At 36.8% G+C, this 19,506-nt stretch overlaps 1 protein-coding gene across 1 annotated transcript; it reads left to right on the top strand.

Annotated features, from left to right (window-relative positions):
• The first annotated feature begins 579 nt into the window (after positions 1–579).
• On the top strand, positions 580–18,979 carry LOC106099876 (junctophilin-1). The gene is made up of 7 exons (XM_013278557.1): positions 580–901; positions 8,659–8,870; positions 10,723–10,997; positions 11,272–11,445; positions 11,694–12,028; positions 12,270–13,713; positions 17,664–18,979. Exons 1-7 carry the CDS (start codon positions 672–674, stop codon positions 17,748–17,750), a joined length of 2,757 nt encoding a protein of 918 aa, XP_013134011.1. The 5' UTR covers positions 580–671; the 3' UTR covers positions 17,751–18,979.
• The last annotated feature ends 527 nt before the right edge of the window (positions 18,980–19,506 follow it).

Genomic DNA, 19,506 nt, shown 5'->3' with positions numbered 1-19,506 from the left:
ATGTTATTTTTTGTAACTTCTTTCTTAATATTCGTTACATTATTAATGAAGGTTATTGATGTCACTAATTAACAATTCCATCAACACCAACACCAGTCTACAGTGCAAAAAGTAATTATTTAGATGTTATAATAAAACTGTTGAGATATTTCTTAATAAAGGCATTAATGATGTTACTCATAAACTAAGTGGTATGAAGTTATACCAATAACTCATCGTTTTCACGTAAATTTTTGAAAATATATCATTGAGTACAGCTTTATGTTTCAAATGAATCATTTTTCAATGATCAATAATTTACTCGTCCATTATGGAAGCATGATAGTGATAACAACGATTCAATGAAGTAGTATGCTATAAAGTAATCTGCGGATGCACGATTTTTTGAAGCTGCCGCTCCAGCTGAGAGTAGATGAGTAGAGTTGTGCAGTCGGATCGAGGAGTGTGGAGTGCTATGTGGTAGAGTGCGCAGGGCGGGCGGGGCGCAGCGGACGGCGGGCGGCGGGCGGCGGGCGGCCGAGGCGGCAGTGCTCCGCGCGCAGGACCGGCGCTGCGTTCACTCGGCGGCGCGCCACGGCGCGACATGCCCAGCTGATGTTTATTTATACCGCGAGCTCGGCGGAGGGCGCGCGCGGGAGGCCCTCCCCTCCGCGGCACCACGGTTCCGCGTGATGCAGCCGAGCGAGCCAGCTGAAACCGCGCACGCCGCCGGCGGAAACCCCCCGCAGCGGGGCCTTAACGGCGGCCGTTTCGATTTCGACGATGGCGGTACTTACTGTGGAGGTTGGGAGGACGGCAAGGCCCACGGCCACGGAGTGTGCACCGGGCCGAAGGGCCAGGGCGCCTACTCCGGCTCCTGGCATTTCGGCTTCGAGGTGTCCGGCGTCTACACCTGGCCCAGGTGAGATAGTGTCTTATCCCGGGCGTCGCACATGCCCGAAATCCGCGTCCGAAGCCGCTCCAAAAATAGTCTGCTATTAATAATTGAGTTCGGTGTTTCGCTAGAAAACGCGTGTAACGGCGGTGAAAGTGTCTATGGTTCGTTCGCAGAGAAATTATACATATCGATCTGCGGCTACTGATAACACAGTGATAACAATATTCGTGCTAGGTATCAGGACACCAACACCTCGGCCTCGACGTCAATTGACCTGTTGTCATTGTTGTGGACGGATCCATTAAGATTCAATAACATGACGTGAAACAAAACTCGAACATATTAATCGCAATTGAGGGCAATATATTGCAGCTGCTCAATCTCTAGTCACGAGAGCAGACATGTGACTATTAAATTCATCCACTACTATAACAAATTACCTAGTAACAATATAATAATTCTTTTAGATCGAAACTTTTTACTTTCGCTTCCATGGTTAACGCTGTCAAGTTACCGCTTTACGAGCTTTTGCAAATTTTATAAAATAGTTGAATTACAAGAAATACACTGGTGGGAGAAATTGTAATCAGAAGGAACGCTGAAAACTATATCGCCTATTTTTTTTTCATTTCGGAAGAAAAGCAAACGTTGGATACATTGTTTTTCTTAGCATTTTTCTTTTACATTGTTTCGAATGTTGTCAAGCAAAATTAAACATAGTAGGGTTCTGTCTCGAAAAAGCATACCTTACATAGTTGATTTTTTAATTACTAATTTCATATTAATAAATTGAAAACTTTGTATTAACGTTTGGTATTAGAATTGCTAATATAATTTCCATAGCATACGCGCTTAACAATTCTCCGCAAGCTTAGTAAAATAAAAGTATTTGCAATTTAATTTTAATACTTGGTAACATGACAACAAATAACAATTGTTTTTTTTATCTCTTTAATGCTCTGCGGGTTAATAAGATTCTGCTGGGGTTTCTTTTTAATATCTGACAGCTAACGTGTGCTTCAACGTAACCCACTTTACTGGGGTCAATGCCCTATCCGGATATGAGCCACCTGGACTTCATTCTTACCTGTTTTTAACTACATCTACTTTTTATTTAAAGCTATATGAATTTTATAAAAATAAATATAGAAAACTATAAAAAAATAATAGATCCGAAAGACGATGATTGCAAATGGAAAACGTTAAGTCTACTCATTTGTTACGAAGTTGACCATGTACTTGTACTTGAGTATGTTTGTAATTTTATACGTAACATGAACCTCGGATCTCACTTCATGGTTACAATTACATCTTAAATATAAAATAGAAAAAAAACGTGGTGATTAACTTGCTCGACAAGATAAAATTTGGATTTTTCACAAAAATTGTCTGTGTAAGTTAAGTGTTATGGGATAGTTTTGACAACAGTGAAAGATTCTCATATAGTACCAGATGGTGGTAACGTAATTAGCACTAGATAAAAGAAATGTTGAAATCAATTTAAAAATGAAACTCTCTGATTATGCTAAATAAACAGAAGGTTAATAGAATGCGCGAACAGCGCCGAAAATCCTCAATATTTCATGCATACGTAACAAGGGCTCATATGAAATAAAAATAGATATCTGTGGTTATAGTAACAATTAGTTGAAACAAGCAAATGACGGCCTCTATAGGGACTTTAGTTACAACATTGATACAACCTTCGATAACCAATATTTTTTCAAAGTACACATATTACGAGTATAACCGTGGTATTCCACTACCATAACGTTATTTTTAAAACATATTATTGTCTTAGTTTTTTCTAAGGTAATGAAAGGAACATTGATATGTTTAATAGAAGTCTTACAGCAGTGGTAACCTGCTGTAACTACTGTATGAGACGGCTACCTATTGTTAAGTAATCGCAACATTGATTCAAACACGCGACAATGATTACACTTCTACGTGTCGCTCTTGACTCCGTCTGTGCGATATAATAAAAACTTAATTAGTAGCGTATGTGTTCTAATTTATGTTCTTTATCTATAACAAATTGTAGAGGCCACCCCTTAACTGTTATAACAAATATAATGGAAATACGTTATAAAAAATATCTATACGTCCATCCAAATTTTTGAATTTACAGTATTATAATAGTAAGAAAGTAAGATGTATCTGGATTTAATTAAACAATTGTTATCCTATAAAGCAAGTTAATGATGATTAAAAATAAAAATTATAGGTTAGCTATTAACTGTGCCAAAAACTTTCAACGAAAACGAGGAAATTGGAAACAGTTCAAAATTGACGCGGAGCTTAATTTAATGCTATTTTTTAGGTAGTGGGGATGAGAATAGTAAAAGATGCTTTTTATTTTTTTTTAATGATAATAACTTCTCGTATCCTATGTCTAATTCTATGGCAGCTCGGACTCTACAATAAAGAATGTCTCTCAAAAATATCTAGGTACCTTAAATACATAAGGCAAATAATTATTCAAATTACTAAAATGGATTAGCTCTATAACTGTTGGTATCATTAGTTATGTAGAGTAGATATAAAATAATGCTTTTGTAGGTTTACACATGACTTTGAACTTACTGACTTTTCTAATTTTCGTAACTAATTCTAAAAATCTTCACAGAATATTCTAGTTCGATCTGTCTTATAATCTCAACGTTCTGTACAAAAACAGCCATATTAAGTTCGATACTCACTTAAACTTTAAATAAATCAGTATCCGTTAGTACGTCCTTAACTTTTCACTGGGGAAAAGTTTATTGCTAGGATAATTTTTCCATTTTTGTACTCATTAGAGGTGTTATCGTATTTATTTGACCGTAATATATTTCTTTTTTTTTAATATAAAATTACTTTACATGTTTGTGTGTTTCGTCTTTATGAAAAAGTTATAAACTAAATTTATGTTTGTCAATGACTCACAGTGTTTCCCTGCGATCTTTAGTTAAAACTGAGTCGCATTGAAAAATATTTATAGCTCTCTCCCATTACTTGTGTCACCCAAAAATTTTAAGTCAAGGTTTCGTTCTAACTAATTCTTGCTTATTGTTTTACTAATTTATTTAGAAGCATATTATAACATCGTAAAAGAAGAAATTAATTAAAATTTTACTTAGATACTAAATAAAATATGTCGTGCTTTGAAAGTATGTAAAGATATGTTCATAAAAGTTTCATGCAGTTAAATTGATTTTGAAAGTCCATAAAACTTTTGGGGACAAAAACTCCAGACTGATTCATACAAATTAAAGACACGTAATTAATAAAAATGTTCAACCTTGTTAAACATAATCTCTGCATATAAGACACAGATGCTGCATCGATTTGTAAAAGCCATGCAAAACTTTTGACCTATTTTCGGTTTCCATTGATGCATTTTAGACGCACTCATAATCGTAAATGTGCTGAATTGATATCAATGTTGTTTAAATCATTTTATTGTTGTCTGCTTTGAATTCATGAGGAATAAATGATACAATATACATATTTGCAAATAAGAAGCATTTAACTTATTTTAGACTCATACTTGCGTCTTTAAAAATATTACAAGTTGATTAGAAATTGCATTTTTTTGTCATTTTTACTTATCTGTTCTTTGTAGACTCTGTATAATGCAACATTATATAACGTTGTGTAAATCAAGAATTCATATATGGGATCACTATGTACCGTGGTCAAAATAATAGATCTGCCTCACTAAAAGACATTTAATGCTCACTAAGGGTAACAATTAATGTAGATTTAGTATGAGAAATGTTAAGTATGTTTTGAAGTTCGTTTTTCCTCAATTGTGAATTACAGAAATGGACTGACTAAAATCTCAGGAAACTCTCGTGAATACTCGACACCTTTTTCCTTACAATGGAACACTGCCTACTGTGACCAAGGAGGTTGGTTCTTGATATATTTCTCTTTAATTGGGTTACGTTGTGAGCTAGGAAGTTGAGTACCGTTGAACTCATAAGATTCATATATCTCTCGTAATAAAAAAAAATAAAAAAAAACGATGCATGTAAAATGTAGAGCATGGATACATATGATTTTTGTCTACGAAGATTCGTAGACATTCCTCTTTCTTTACAAATACGATAATTGACAAGACTTTGTATGATTTCATATCTAATTCGTGTTGATACAATATGAATCACATCACACTTGAAAGAAAACACAATGATTCAAACCCTCTGATGTTTTTTGTAGAAGTTAGAGAGAATCTTACTAATAATATAAATGTGAAAGTTTAGATAGATGGATGGGTGGATGGATGATTGTTAGAGTTTGTACCCTAAACAGCTAAACAGTTCTAGATGAAATTTGGCATAGACGTAGACGATAGTCTGGAAGAACACATAGGCTAATCAGTTTTGTTTTTTCTTTTTAATTTCACGCGGACGGTGTCGCGGGCGAAAGCTAGTATTTTTATAAAATACTAACTATCTAGATAGATTATTGTATTTCTACAACTGGGCGTTATGAAAATGCTCTTTCTAATCGTGATATTTTAGTGTAGAAAATTCCAATCTTCCACTTGTGAACACATTTCATTGTCATCCACATGACAGGGGCTCGGCTAACTGTACTGGTACGGGAATTCGTAAATTAACTGGTGAAGTTAAAGCATGTACTCTAAGCCGTAAAATCATTGATGAAACAGGATGAATTATAAATAACTAACTAAAAAATTGCGTGCACGCGCGAAGTTCCCTCGGGTAAACTTAGTCTTACTAACCGTGAGCTTAAAACGTATTTCAGAGAGTATATTAACACATAAACAATAGAATAATGCGTAGATAATAATGCCACAAAAAATAATTGTTGGAGACTATTAGCAGAGCTGTATTTCGATGTTGATAGTATTCATATTGTTTACATACGATTCTACCCTATATACTGTTTACCTTCAAGCAAATATTTAGGTGTGGAGCTTTATGCAAACCTTTCGTTTTTATCGACTTTGTTTATAGCCTGGTAATATTAAATATTTGAGCGCATTACGTAAGAATAATTCCACCAAAACATTTATGAAAACTTAACACATACAAACGTATTAATGACTAATGAGTTGTGTGTAGATACAGCCACGTCACACGCGGCAAGCTTGTTTTAGATACAGAGTATATTTTCGTTCGTCAAAGATATCGTTTGCCATTGTAAAGAATACGATTGATTAGTAAATCCTAAGCAGATTTGAAACGTAAATGATTGACTCATGTTCAATTTGGGCGTGTCAGGTTAGTCTGGCTCACGCTTGTTGGTACGACTTGCAATATTCAGTTACGCTACCCCAGAATGTGTAACTGGTGCGTTATAAATAGAGGTCGGTCGAGTTGTTCGGTCCGCTACTACTCATGTGCAGAACAGACCGATCCATTATCTTACCGCAACTAATAAAAACTCGATGGAATTTTGACGTTGTTCTCAACTCATATTTATATGCAAACACGATTTATTTCATTACAAATATTAATAAATTCATGTCACTGATAAAACGGTTCACATCACTTGATACAAATTATAGAGAATAAAACTACTAACTATACTATTATTCAAGAGGTAAACACAGACAGTAATATTCCTTTAAAATGTTATTTGTGTTAACTACCGTCAGTCTCAATTCGTTGCTATTAATATTCACAGTTCATTTGCATGTAACCACATGACATTTGCATCTGTAATTTGATTGGTGGCCATGTAAAGTTAGTACTAGAAACAAGACATGTTTCTACACAGACGTAACGTCGATACCTGTTTAAATTGATTTGCACCTTCCTAAATCCTGAAGCGTCACCTAAAAGTTCAAGGCTTAACACAACGTTAGCCAAGTCTCGTATAAAAATCCTAAAGCGCGATTGTATTACGATATCGATATAACAGAATAGTTTTTAAAGTAGGAAAATATATGTTAATTTAATAATAAAAATATGAACATCAAAAAACATGTCGTTAATAAACACAAGTGTCTTATGTCGTAATTTTCCAACAATAAACAATAATATCAAAAGAAGTTTAATACGAAGAAATACCTATCTTCCCATTTATCGCATATCAAACAAAGGTTCTTTATAATCGTTGTGTCGTCCGTTATAAAGGAACTGTTTTAATAGGTAATTGTAATTCTCTCCGAATAACCTAAAAACAAAAGCTGTAATGAATTTTATAAGAAGTACTCGTAGATTATAAGTTTAACATTTATTTAGTTATGCATATGCATGTAATTAATTGTTTTACGACATTAAATGAATAATTAGGAAACGGCACCATATTTAGTACAAAACATTCGTAGCACTTTCACATAATGGTTACGAAAACATCGTAGCAAGTCGTAGAACTTTTTCCGATTAATTTATGTGGATTATATAAGTTAACATTTCTTAACAGAATCCAACTAATTGATTCAATTCTATCAATAATCAGTGAGCAATTGGTAAATTTTAGTTAACCTTTAAAGTTAATGAAAGTGTCAAATAAAAAATATTATGTATGTATAGTTCTAAATAACGCCTGCCTTATTTATGGTTAAAGATAACATTTATTTTTGGAATTGTCTATGTTAGTTTTTCGACTACAATTAAAATTCAGAGTGAACTTCAATCAAGCCCGTCGTCATTATCATGTCTAGGTCAACTGCGGTAACCTTAACAGAACTGAAAATCGTTGTTGGAAATGATATTACGTCACCATTTGCGCTTTACTTTTCGCGCTTGAGTTAAATATGTTTAACTCGTTACTAGATTACGTAAGAAACTTTTCTATTATATTCACATTAACTAGACGTGATGTAATTCTTTACTGTTCTGTACTTATTCATTTTTCATAAGATTCTTACAATGAGTGTACGTTATGAAAAATCTTTCCTAAGAGTTACCTGCTGTTGTGATGTAAGATGATGTAATATGGATGTGTGGGGAATACGAATGGATAAGATACGAAATGAGTATATTAGAGGAAGTTTCAGAGTAGTCCCAGTGGTAGAGAAGGTAAGAAGTAAATGGTTAGCATGGTATGGGCATGTTATGAGACGGGATGAAATGTATGTAAGGAGAACGTAGAGGTAGACCTAGGAAGAGATGGATGGATTGCGTGAAAGGTGATATGATCAAGAAGGGAATGATGAGTGATGACTGAGATGACGTATAGGGTGAGGTGGAGAAGCGGTCGTGCCGATAAGAAGGTGAAGACTTACCTATTATTATTTAAGTTTCTTTAATAAAATAGCGATCACTATATGTTTCTGTATAAGTGATTTGGCAAAGGACACTTATTTTATGGGTGCGTTTTACTGTAGCCAGGCTTGTTTTTCCAACATATAGTGGATTTTATAAACTAAAATCTCTTGTTTTTGTTGTAGATATCCAATAATTGAGAAAGTATTAAACACTTGATTTCTTTCTAGTAGGTACCTACATGCTAACAGTACAAAAATTGGAACGACTTAAAAGTTCTACATGGGTCAAGATACTTGTTTGTTAAAGGAATTCGCAACACAGGAAAAGGGAGTGATACCTTTTGTAAGCAGTTTAATTATATTTCCGGATTTTTTTTAACGAGAAAATATTTATTCGATGATTTAATATTTATAGATATTCAAACGGTGTCGTATATAAATCGTGCTTGCCAAAAATTATCCTAAGTTTATACTTAGGCGGACGAGGTGTTTCACATGCATATCAGAAATGCATATAAATAACATTAAGGAAAAATGTACAGTATATTTTTTACAAAAAGACCCCTTTTTAAACCATTTATAACTATGCTTGTAATTTAAATGTTTACAGTGGCAGTGCATACGAGGGACAATGGCAGAACGGCAAGAGACATGGTTTGGGCGTGGAGACGCGGGACAGATGGCTGTACCGGGGCGAGTGGACACAGGGCTGCAAGGGCCGCTACGGCGTGCGCCAGAGCACCACCAGTAATGCCAAGTACGAGGGCACATGGGCCAACGGATACCAAGACGGATACGGATCCGAAACATACGCGGACGGAGGTCAGTTCACTCATTCTTGGCGACAAACTATAAAAATATCAACGAAAACATTTTAATCCACGCGACCATGGCATTATTATACAGAACAATTTGAAATGAAACCACAAAGATTTTCACGAACGTTGCGTAACGTACTGACGGATAAGCAAACGTATGTCGGCGAATAGTTTTCTTACTCATTCCTGAGAACATTATTTAAGCTTTTGTTATTTACGTTAAAGTCAAAATGTGTACTCTAGACATAAATATAGAGTTCCTAATCGTCTAAATGTTAAATACCATCGTGAATATCACCAAATGACCCACATTATGTACTGCGCTAAAAAGAAAACCTTTCAGCTTACGCAATGTTTGCTACGCGGAAACAAAATGAATATTTAAAGTCGGTACGAGCACCCGTGTTATGGTTCATTTAGGTACAGAAATAACAACCGCATGTATTATAGTAATACTCGTAATATATGCCTATATTAATAATAAAGAATGATTTATATTATTATTATGCTAAATTCTACGTAACGATGGATGCGTGCCCTGTTCGTGCAACACCATAAAACAACGTCACGTAAGTCTTGACGCCAATCTGTTGAGTCATGGCCGCATTAAGATTTGTCATTCATGAAAAGAGAGGCGATGTTGTTATTCCTTTCCTTTAATATCACCGGTCATTAGTCATTAGCTATATCAACATGAATTTGAATAAACTTCACTTTTAACAGGAAATAGCTTTATGAGAATTAGTAATGCGTAAAGAAATACACGGTGATTGTAGCAGAATCACGCTATGAGGTAGTAAACAATTTGTAGGCGGGGTCCGTTGATTGGTCGGTTGGGATTTTTTTGGATATTGTATCGGGATGAAGATTTTTCAGCAGTTTAGTGTGTGAATGATGCGAGTGAGGTGGCCCTGCAGGCCGCAGCCCGCCCCGCGCCGCGGCCCTCGCGCCTATATATAGCGCAGGCACGCCCGCCCCCCGCCCGCTCCCCGCCCGCACCCCGCAACCCCGCACCACGCACCGACACACAATCGCGTCCACAGCTTATTTAATTCCGATATAAAAAAATCTTTACAGTCATTACACTGACCCACTAATGAACGATCGCTAATTTACTAATTAATTATTCCCTTCTATTTACGATCATAATTTATGGTTTTAGATACTAGCACAACATAATTAGTCACACGATAAAGACTCGAAATAACAATTGGCTTTTAAAATCGGGCCGATTTAAAATTGGATTGAATTGAACACTCTATGCCGAATAATATGGCGTAGAGACACGCGTAGCAAGGAACTTTTAATTTATATTTGCTACGGTATGAGAACATCACACTAAAAATGAACTATAATGAACCTTTGGCGCCCGAAAAGCTAAAACGTAATATCGTGATAATATTAATGCATTTTCGATTGGAAGCTGTCACGTTGTGTTGATACAACTTATCCTCGACTTATGATATAAGATAACCCTCCATAATCCTGAATATTACGATATTATGTGGTCAAAATTAGTACAAATGGGCCAAAGTGCTTTTTATAAATTTGCTGCAAAAAAAATCAATATGTTAATCTTAAAAAATATGATAAATTACCTATAACATAAACTAACTGACAGATTTGATCAATTGGCATAGGCACATGATTTTTGATGAATTGATTGATTTATGATGATGAAGTATTAGCTAGCCATATAGCACATTTCTTTTGAGCCATCATCTTATGACAAAAACATAGATAAAACTAGAGCTTACTTTTTTGATTAACTCTTTCTAACTGAAAATACAGTGATGAAAGCTCTAACTATCTTACAATGTTGGATCAAAGTCTTATATATCCATTATTCTTTGCAGGAACATACCAAGGGCAATGGATGCGAGGCCACCGGCATGGCTACGGCGTGCGGACGTCGGCGCCATTCGGGCTGGCGTCGCACAACCGCGGCGGGGCGCGCGACCGCGGCTCCCTGTCCTCGCTGGTGGAGGCGCTCGGCACGCCCGACCCCTCCGCCCGCCGTAACCTGCGCGTCGACGACGCTCGGGGTGGTTTCGTGCTGCAGAAGAGCTCTGATGAACCGGCTGGCAGACGAGGCTCTATCGTCGAAAAAACTAAAAAGGGCTTGTTCCCCGTATGTACCGTACAATTATTGTCGACCTTTTATTTATCCTAATAGATTTCAAAAATAGTAGATATAAACTATGTATGTTTCTGCCATGACTTTACACAAAATCAACTATCAAAATAAAGTATCATCATAGCGTTAAACCTGAATTAAATTGAAATATGCAAAAATGCAATAACTTTTCGCTTTACATGGCAAACTTAAATCGCTACACCTTGAAGTAATCGTATAAGCGTAAGTTTAACTACAATTATTTATTGAGCATTAATTTTGTTGTTAGAACTTCCGGAAGCGGCGCAGCACGGGCGAGCTGGACAAGCGCGGCACGGGCTCGGTGCGGTCGGGCGGCTCTGCGGGCTCGGCCTCTTCCTGGGTCTCGTCCGTCGAGAGCTCGCACTCCACCAACACGCGCGGCTCGCACCACACGCACTCCAACACCAGCTTTATTGTAGAGGTGTGTTCCGCTTATGTGTGTAAAATCTCTTACATTCGGTATGCAATATTGACAGCATCTGGATTATATGCTTTATAAACACCAGTCAGCTAAGAATCGGAAGTATTGGAACTGTATCCTCACCAACTAAACTGAATGATCATTGTGTATTATCACAAATGTATTACATTGATGATCCTTTAATTGTTCTGATCGACTTTTAATAAAATAAAGAATTAGCTTATGACCTTTATGTAATTTTTTTCCAGGATGAGCACTTGGACCCGAGTGTAACCGAAACATATATGGGCGAATGGAAGAACGACAAGCGAACCGGTTTCGGCGTCTGCGAGCGAACCGACGGCCTCCGCTACGAAGGGGAATGGCTCGCCAACAGGAAGTACGGCTACGGCGTGACGACGTTCCGCGACGGCACCAGGGAGGAGGGGAAATACAAAAACAATGTGCTCATCACGAGTCAGAAGCGCAAACACATGTTCCTGATGCGGTCGGCGAAGTTCCGGGAACGCGTTGACTCAGCGGTGAACGCGGCGCAGCGCGCCTCCAAAATAGCTTTACAAAAGGCCGACATTGCAATCTCTAGGTTTGTATTGGATCATTGGTTTATTTTTATACCACATAAACATACCTATTACCTACACAAACGTTGTTTTCACCTTTATTGAAATTGTAACCAAAACCCAAATTAATGTAGACAGTAAATAAGCTCCTGCGTTTGATAAAGACTTTCCTTAATAGCTAATGTTTTCTTCTCGCAAAGGAATTTACTATAACAAAACAATATGTTAAATACTTTAAAGTAAAACAAGAATATATAATTGCAGAACGGCTACAGCGCGAGGTAAGGCGGAGCAGGCGGACGAGTCAGCGGACCAGGCGAAGGAAGACTGTGATATAGCGCAAACAACTGCAAAGCAATTCGCCCCGGACTTCAAACATCCCGGCTTCGACAGAATAAGATTAAGAGACCGATATAGACAAAAGGCGTATGAAACGCAAACTCCCGCACCCGTTTTACAAGATTCTGAAAAGATCCTAGAAGGAAAGAGCATTCCAAATCATATCCCTCCGACGCATTCACAGCTTCCTCAAGCTAACAAAATTCCTAACGCTATAAACTCGAGAAGACCCTCAACGCAATATCCTAAAGCGATGCCACCTATGGACCCACGACTAGCTAATAACACTAATTATGGTGCCGACGACCGAGCGCTTGGGCCTCCTTACGACCCATATTATAATTCTAACAAAGATTGGGGTTCTCCGGGTAACTCACCGGCTCAAATTCAGGACAAACAGAGACAGTATATGACGAATGAGCCGATGAGTGGATACGGAATGCCTCAGCCGGGAGGGCCACAACCTCCTTCTATGACGTATCGTAGACAGGATTCTTTGCAACCACAACAAAGTATAGACCAAACACCTCAGCAATTCCTCAACCAAGGAAGAAGACCATCTGTTAGGCCAACGATGAACCAGCGTGCCCCTCCTCAGGAATGGAACCCGACTCATGGAATTATCCGACGACAAAGTATACTCGCCCAACCGACAAACGACCCACAAAGCAACACCTACGTCGATCCCGGTACGGCGTCCTACGGTCGAAATGAACTTCGAACCGGAGTTTTTCATTCGGAGGGACCACTCGATCACCAACGTCCTGCTGTCGACGCTCAAGGTTACCGACAGGGTCCTGAACCTCAGGCCTACCAGCAAGGACCTTTAGACCAACAAGTATACAGACAATCCGATCAACCAATGTATCGCCAGCCTATGTCTGATCAGCAACAATACCGCCAGCAAAACTTGCCGCCGGAGCAAGACATAGTGAATGGAGAACGGGAGCCCCGTCCGTTTACCGCACGTCCCTCTATAGATTACTTCGACCATTATAAGAGACCTCCCAGTAGAGATTCGAGCGTGGACCGGTATGGCAGACGATCACGTCAACCGTCCGTGGAGGCGGCGCCGCCCGGCGGGGTATCCCGCTCCGGATCGATAGCACCCCAGCCGCTGTCATCGTCGCGTCCGCCCTCGCGTGCGGCGACTCCCGCAGGGAACGGACATTTGGCGTCCGGTCGCGGTTCCCGAGCGGCATCAAGGGAGCCACAAGGATTCGAGGATTCGCTCCTGCGGAAACGCACGCTAGGTCAAGAAATAACACCATCACCTTACCAACCGAAACGGACTGAGAGTTTATACGTGGCACAAAATCCCACACCTCCCCCGCCTGCGCCGATGGGCGGAGGAGGCGGAGGTCGTAAGGTAAGATTTGTCAAATATTTACACATCTTAAAAGGGATAGTACAGCTGGTAAGTGGAATATTAACATTTTATCAACGTTCATAGTCTTATAGCATGAATCATAAAAATCATGCGTTCATTTTAGCAATCGTCCAATAACATCATCATTTTTTAGTTTTGTCATCAATACAAGCAAAAGGCGATAACTTTTATAATACTCAAAGTTCAAGGTAATTTACATGACAAATGAAGAAACTTATACCTATATAAGAATACGGCATAACCTCTTCTAGCCTGATGGAAAGACATCTAAGCTGTATATTTGCAATATGTTTCGTTAAATCATTGTGTTGTCGTATCCGTGACAATATTTTTAAGGAATGTACCAATTGATGAGTAACCTACTATTCTATTTTAATTTCGTTAATTATAGAAGATTAACATGAGGTGTAAAAATGTTTGAGTTCGAACATTATTGGACAGCGTCACGGCCGCTTGATTGTGTTATTTTTAAAACGTTTAGCCAGATTTTTCTGAGCTCATCGTTGTTTAGTTTTACATGAATAAAAGTTACGTACACCTAAAAAATATAATCACATCGTTATTTTCTTTCATACTGAGATAGCAAACTCGGTCATGATTTTTATTAAGTTTTGATAATTTTACAGGGGACCAGACATAAAAATAACAAAAGCCTTTTAACTAAACCTGTTGGCTTCCACTACTTGTGGCTGCGTATTGATACTCTTATTGCTTACTTACTTTATTTTTATTATTAACAAGATAACAAGATAATTGATACCGCAAGCGGCAAGTATGTAGCTAACAAACCAAACCATATTTTATTTTTTGACTATTTTTATTAAAAAATCGTACCAGTACCCACGTGATATGTCAAGCCATATCTATACTAATATTGTAAAGAGGAAAGATTTGTCTCTTTGGATTTTAGTATGTATTTGATTCACGCAAAAACTACTGGGCCGATTTAAAAAAAAAATCCTTCACCGAGGGAGAATGCTAAATAATCATAGAAAATAATTAATAACAAAGATACGTTAACTAAGTTTATTTAAGCAAACCGCATTTTAGGTTCAAGCAAATTGTAATTTTTCCTTCCCCTATGGCTTTCTGAATGCGCGGTCTTTCACCTTCCGCATCAAACGAAACCCTACCATACGGTAGGTTAGGTTAGGTTAGGTACCTAGTTATCAGTTTACTTAGTGTCCTATGTTTCTGGAGCCCATTCGATGCCCTACTCCATAATTATATGTTTTTTTACGATATCAATTTTTTTTATCAATTACAAAAAAATTAAAAGACGATTTTTATGTTTTTATTTTATACTTCAGTAAATCGATAATCCATATTATAAGCGTAAATAATTCTGCTTCTTATAGTGTTGCACGTTAATGCTAGTTAATTTGTATTCATTTTCATTCGTAACATTGCATATCTTAACTACACGTCAAACCACAGGCTTTTTAGATTTCGTAGATTATGAAGAAAAGTTTAGGTCTTCTGGAGGAACAATAGCCATATCAACTATATTTCAACTTTTTTACGCATTGTTATGCAACACGTAATAACATTAGTAGAACTAGAGCTTTTAAATGGGTCTGAACGAAACAAGTGGTACACGGCTAATTGCTTTTTAATATTATTCCGTTGTACGCGCAACTCTTTGCTACCTAATTGGTCTTTTGTAAGAGACGAAGTTTGTCTCGTTGCAAAATCCAAAGCAATTTTGCTGTAAGAGAACTGCGTAAATGTTTTATCTGGCTGAAAATTTACACTTTGATGCAGATTGCTGAAATTTACAGAGACAAATGGAAGTAAAAACTAAAGACAACAACAGATATCCCATTAAAATTATACCGTAGGCAGGTTCGTAGCTAACCGTAGCACTTAGGGATCATGTTTTGGGTTATCAAGGAGGACATTGAAATAAACTCCATAGACTATTACTTCTGTTTTCATAAGATATAATCATAAATTAAGTAGAACCTTTGGGTAAAAAATTCTGACCAAACTTTTTCTGTTTTTCTTTCCATGAAAACGCTATATGCTTAAAGTACCTTTTTGGTTTTTTATAAAATGACGAGGATGTGTATTATGTACATTTTTGGTACCTATCTATTATGGTGTTAAAATAATAGGATCCGAAAAATTGTTTCTATAGTTTCTGTACAAAATAGTTGCGGTTATGTTTTGCCACTGTTATCGCGTGATTCGACAACCGGCTAGGAGGTACTATCGTGCATCTGTGTATAGCGTAGATATTTTGTGACGACGGACGGCGGTGGGCGGCGGGCGAAGCGACGAGCGCTCAGCCCGTTCTATTTCTAAATCGAGACAGTCATTCGCAGTGGCTTTCCGCGCATCATCTCGTTGCATATATAAATAGAAAAAATAATCAATACCAGATAAAAGATAACAAATAGATTGTTATAGTGTTGCTAAATCATTAAAAAAATATTGAAAGCTAATTTTTCGCAAAAATTTTACGAAAACGGTAAAGCAATAATAAAGTAACAGACATATAGTTATATAGTTAAAGATGATGTGGTATCAAGGGGAAGAAGATGAAGACGATGATCTTATGTGCTCGCCGGCTATATTGGCGCGGCGGGCCTCCGAGAGCTGGATCAATGTACCTCCCGTCGAGGTAATTTATACGTCGAGGTAACACGTCTATAGTCTATACTACATAATATGTACATTACCGGCGCGATTATTACATTAAAACAAATTACCCAATCGTTGCTCTAATATTTTTTTTTAATTTCGTGGGGTGTACCTAGTAAAGGGAAAAAAATATCCGAACCGTAAACAAAACTATAAAGATATTCGGATATATCCGAAGGCCTAGCCTACAACTCATATAGCGTCTGTCTAATGTTGAAAGCAATAAAACATATAATACTGATCTTCTAATGTCTTCCTCTTTGCTTACAAAATGAATACAGCTTATCTTTAGTAATGTGTACCCGATGCCAAGAATTCGTAATATTTTCAAGTGCTTCTGGATATCGATAGCTCTGTGTGTATGATACTAACTTCGATTATATTAAACTTAAGCCTCGACCTATACCTGATAAAGATTTTCAAAATAACACTAAGTAGTAAAGACTCTAATTTTATCGTAGTAGGATTAAACTAACAACTAAGTTTTAAATAACTACATAGTGCGAAGATACAAGTTTTAGATGTGCAATTTGCGGGTTGATTCCTTGTTCGAAAATTTAAATATCTTCGTTCGCCTGAGCAGTATTTAAACGTACGTATTGTGTGGCAGATGTTGAGCACGCCACAGACCCTGCAGCGCAAGAAGTCGTTACCCGACGTTGGGGCGCTGCCGCGGGCTGACGGCGGGATGTCGCGGGAGGAGGTATCCGCGCTCGGCTCGGCGCGCCGTGAGGAGGTGCGCCGAATGCACGAGGAGACAGAGAAACTCAGAGCTAACCCTCTATTGTATTTAGTCAGTCCGCAAGTCAAGGTAACGTTATCTGTGTTATTTGGGTATCAGCTTTGCATAAAATTTATCAAAATGTATCGCAGTGCAGGTCACTATTGAGGGTCATCTAGTTTTGGACATCGTGACGTTATGTATTTTGTCGTGCATTTGAGCTCGGAGACTAGTTCAATCTCTTTCAGAAGCAACTCTGACTATACCTACAAAGTTTAACTAATTTAACAATGTCGAGTTGTAGTTCTTTATGTAAAAAAATCCTCATCATAGATCACGATACATTTGCATGACATTCATGTCATATCATTTGTAATTTCTACATTTTTTTATTGAAGCAACTTCTTAAAAATGTAAATATATATACTGTGCAATAGTACTTAACTTCTTGCAAAAGATGCAACTACTTCAACGAGATTTTCCTCTTGATTTAAATTATGTGAAAAGTGATTCTGTGAGTAGTATTTTTTAAATAGCATTAATGAATATTGTTTATTTCCAGGACTGGTTCTCGCGACAGCAGCTGGTTATCTTAGTACTGTTTATAAACATCTCGCTGGGCATTATGTTCTTCAAGTTGCTGACGTAGCGGCGGCGAGAGGCGCAACCGCGCCCCCATCTCGCATCACAACGCCTCTTTTGTACATATTTCCCTTGAATAAAACATCAAACATTGAAAAAACCAATGCAACATAAATATTAAAGTGAAAAGTTGAAACTCTGTTACCACATTACCTGTAAAATATATCATATATCGTACCACATTCGTACAAACGAACAAAACCATGTATTTACTTATAAGTAAGGACTTTGGTTTGCTAGAATACGATTAATGCTGTGTATATGTGCGATACGAGACATAAAGTGCAGAAAGGCCCCTTTAGGAACCAATACATACAAACTTCTTTATGATGTGAGAGTGAATATCTTTGAGTCCACTAAAAAATCGGTTGTTCGGATCACGAAATGAAAATAAACCTGCATATTGTAGGTTTTGGACTTGTTATTATTTTGAACGATTTAGGCAAAATGTTTATAATTTATGTTACAATGTTAAATATATCGTGTAGTTACCAAATGCTGTTTCCCTTTTATGGTTTTTGTTAAATTTTATTCGAAATTTTATATATCTTAAGAAAACATTCTTTCTCTAAAATTTAAATTTACAAAATAATGTTTTAATGTATTTATAAAAGAATGCTTTTATTAAAGTTGTAGTAGTCTTTCTCTTTTTAATGATTACCACGACCAATACGAAACAATATATGTAGTTTAGAATAATGTGGAGTCCAAAATAAAAGTGAAAATGAAAATGTCACAAACTGTAAAACGGTGACGTATTGTATGTAATAATAAAACCTTTTTATATATAATATTATCTACCGTCGAACGTTTTAAAGAGCGAAAACATATTTTCCTACGCTGTACAGTAAAAATTGAAAATTTTTAGATCAGTATCATTCTAAATTAAAACATTGGTGCACAACATTTTTACAAATTGTAGGTTTATAATACATTGAAGTCAATTTTCACGTACCCCAATATTTGATACATGTTATGTATGTATGAAAATATTTCATTATTTTAATTATACCTTAATGTTTATTACTATTGTTGTGGACGGTGTGCGAATGAGACTGTTGGATATTTGTACAACGAAAGTTGTGGATACGCGCAATTTTTAAATGTTAAATTAATGTTCGTAAGACAATTTTCGCAGTTTCATTATTGTGTAAAAAACATAAGTTATGTCTATAAGAGTTTTATTTACTTGTATCAATTTTATCTACGTTTCACAAATAAAATACTTTAACAAAACCTAGAGCGTATTTAATTTTTGACCGATTTCCTAAGAGAAGGAGGTACTCAATTGGTCTGTATATTTTTTATGTATGTTGCCGCATATCTCCGCCTCTGGTGGACCGATTTTTTTTAAACCTTTATGTAGAGGAAAAGGCAAATATTACTCTTAGAAGAGTTTTTTACTATTCATGTATTTAAAAATTAACGAAAAATGGTCCACTTCGATGTTAAAAAAACTTACAACTTTCGGTAATTATTTTAGTCCCAAAAAAACCATAAAAGTAAAAGGGTGTGAATATATACATATTTGAGAACAAACTCTATTAAATCCGAATACACAAAAAATTAAAACCGCCCCGAAACTTCGTTTTAATCTTGCTTCCTCATGAACGTTTCATCAATTAGATTAAGGATGTATGGCTTCTTTCAATAGAAAGGTATTCCAGTGGCCGTAGTATTGAATGGACATCAGTTTGACCTAGTTTATGTTGAATATTGCGATATTATGCCGAAAAACATTAAAGGCAATAATTACGGTAGTC

Source organism: Papilio polytes, unplaced genomic scaffold (assembly GCF_000836215.1).
Source record: "Papilio polytes unplaced genomic scaffold, Ppol_1.0 DF824102.1, whole genome shotgun sequence".
Lineage (NCBI taxonomy): Eukaryota > Metazoa > Arthropoda > Insecta > Lepidoptera > Papilionidae > Papilio > Papilio polytes.
This window is presented reverse-complemented; position numbering and strand designations above follow the sequence as displayed.

Bases quoted from the DNA above. Each gene is read 5' to 3' on its own strand.
- LOC106099876 (XM_013278557.1), top strand. From the start codon at position 672: ATGCAGCCGAGCGAGCCAGCTGAAACCGCGCACGCCGCCGGCGGAAAC. The intron at 10,998-11,271 runs GTATGTACCGTA...TTTTGTTGTTAG, and splicing joins CTAAAAAGGGCTTGTTCCCC to AACTTCCGGAAGCGGCGCAG. The intron at 12,029-12,269 runs GTTTGTATTGGA...ATATAATTGCAG, and splicing joins GCCGACATTGCAATCTCTAG to AACGGCTACAGCGCGAGGTA.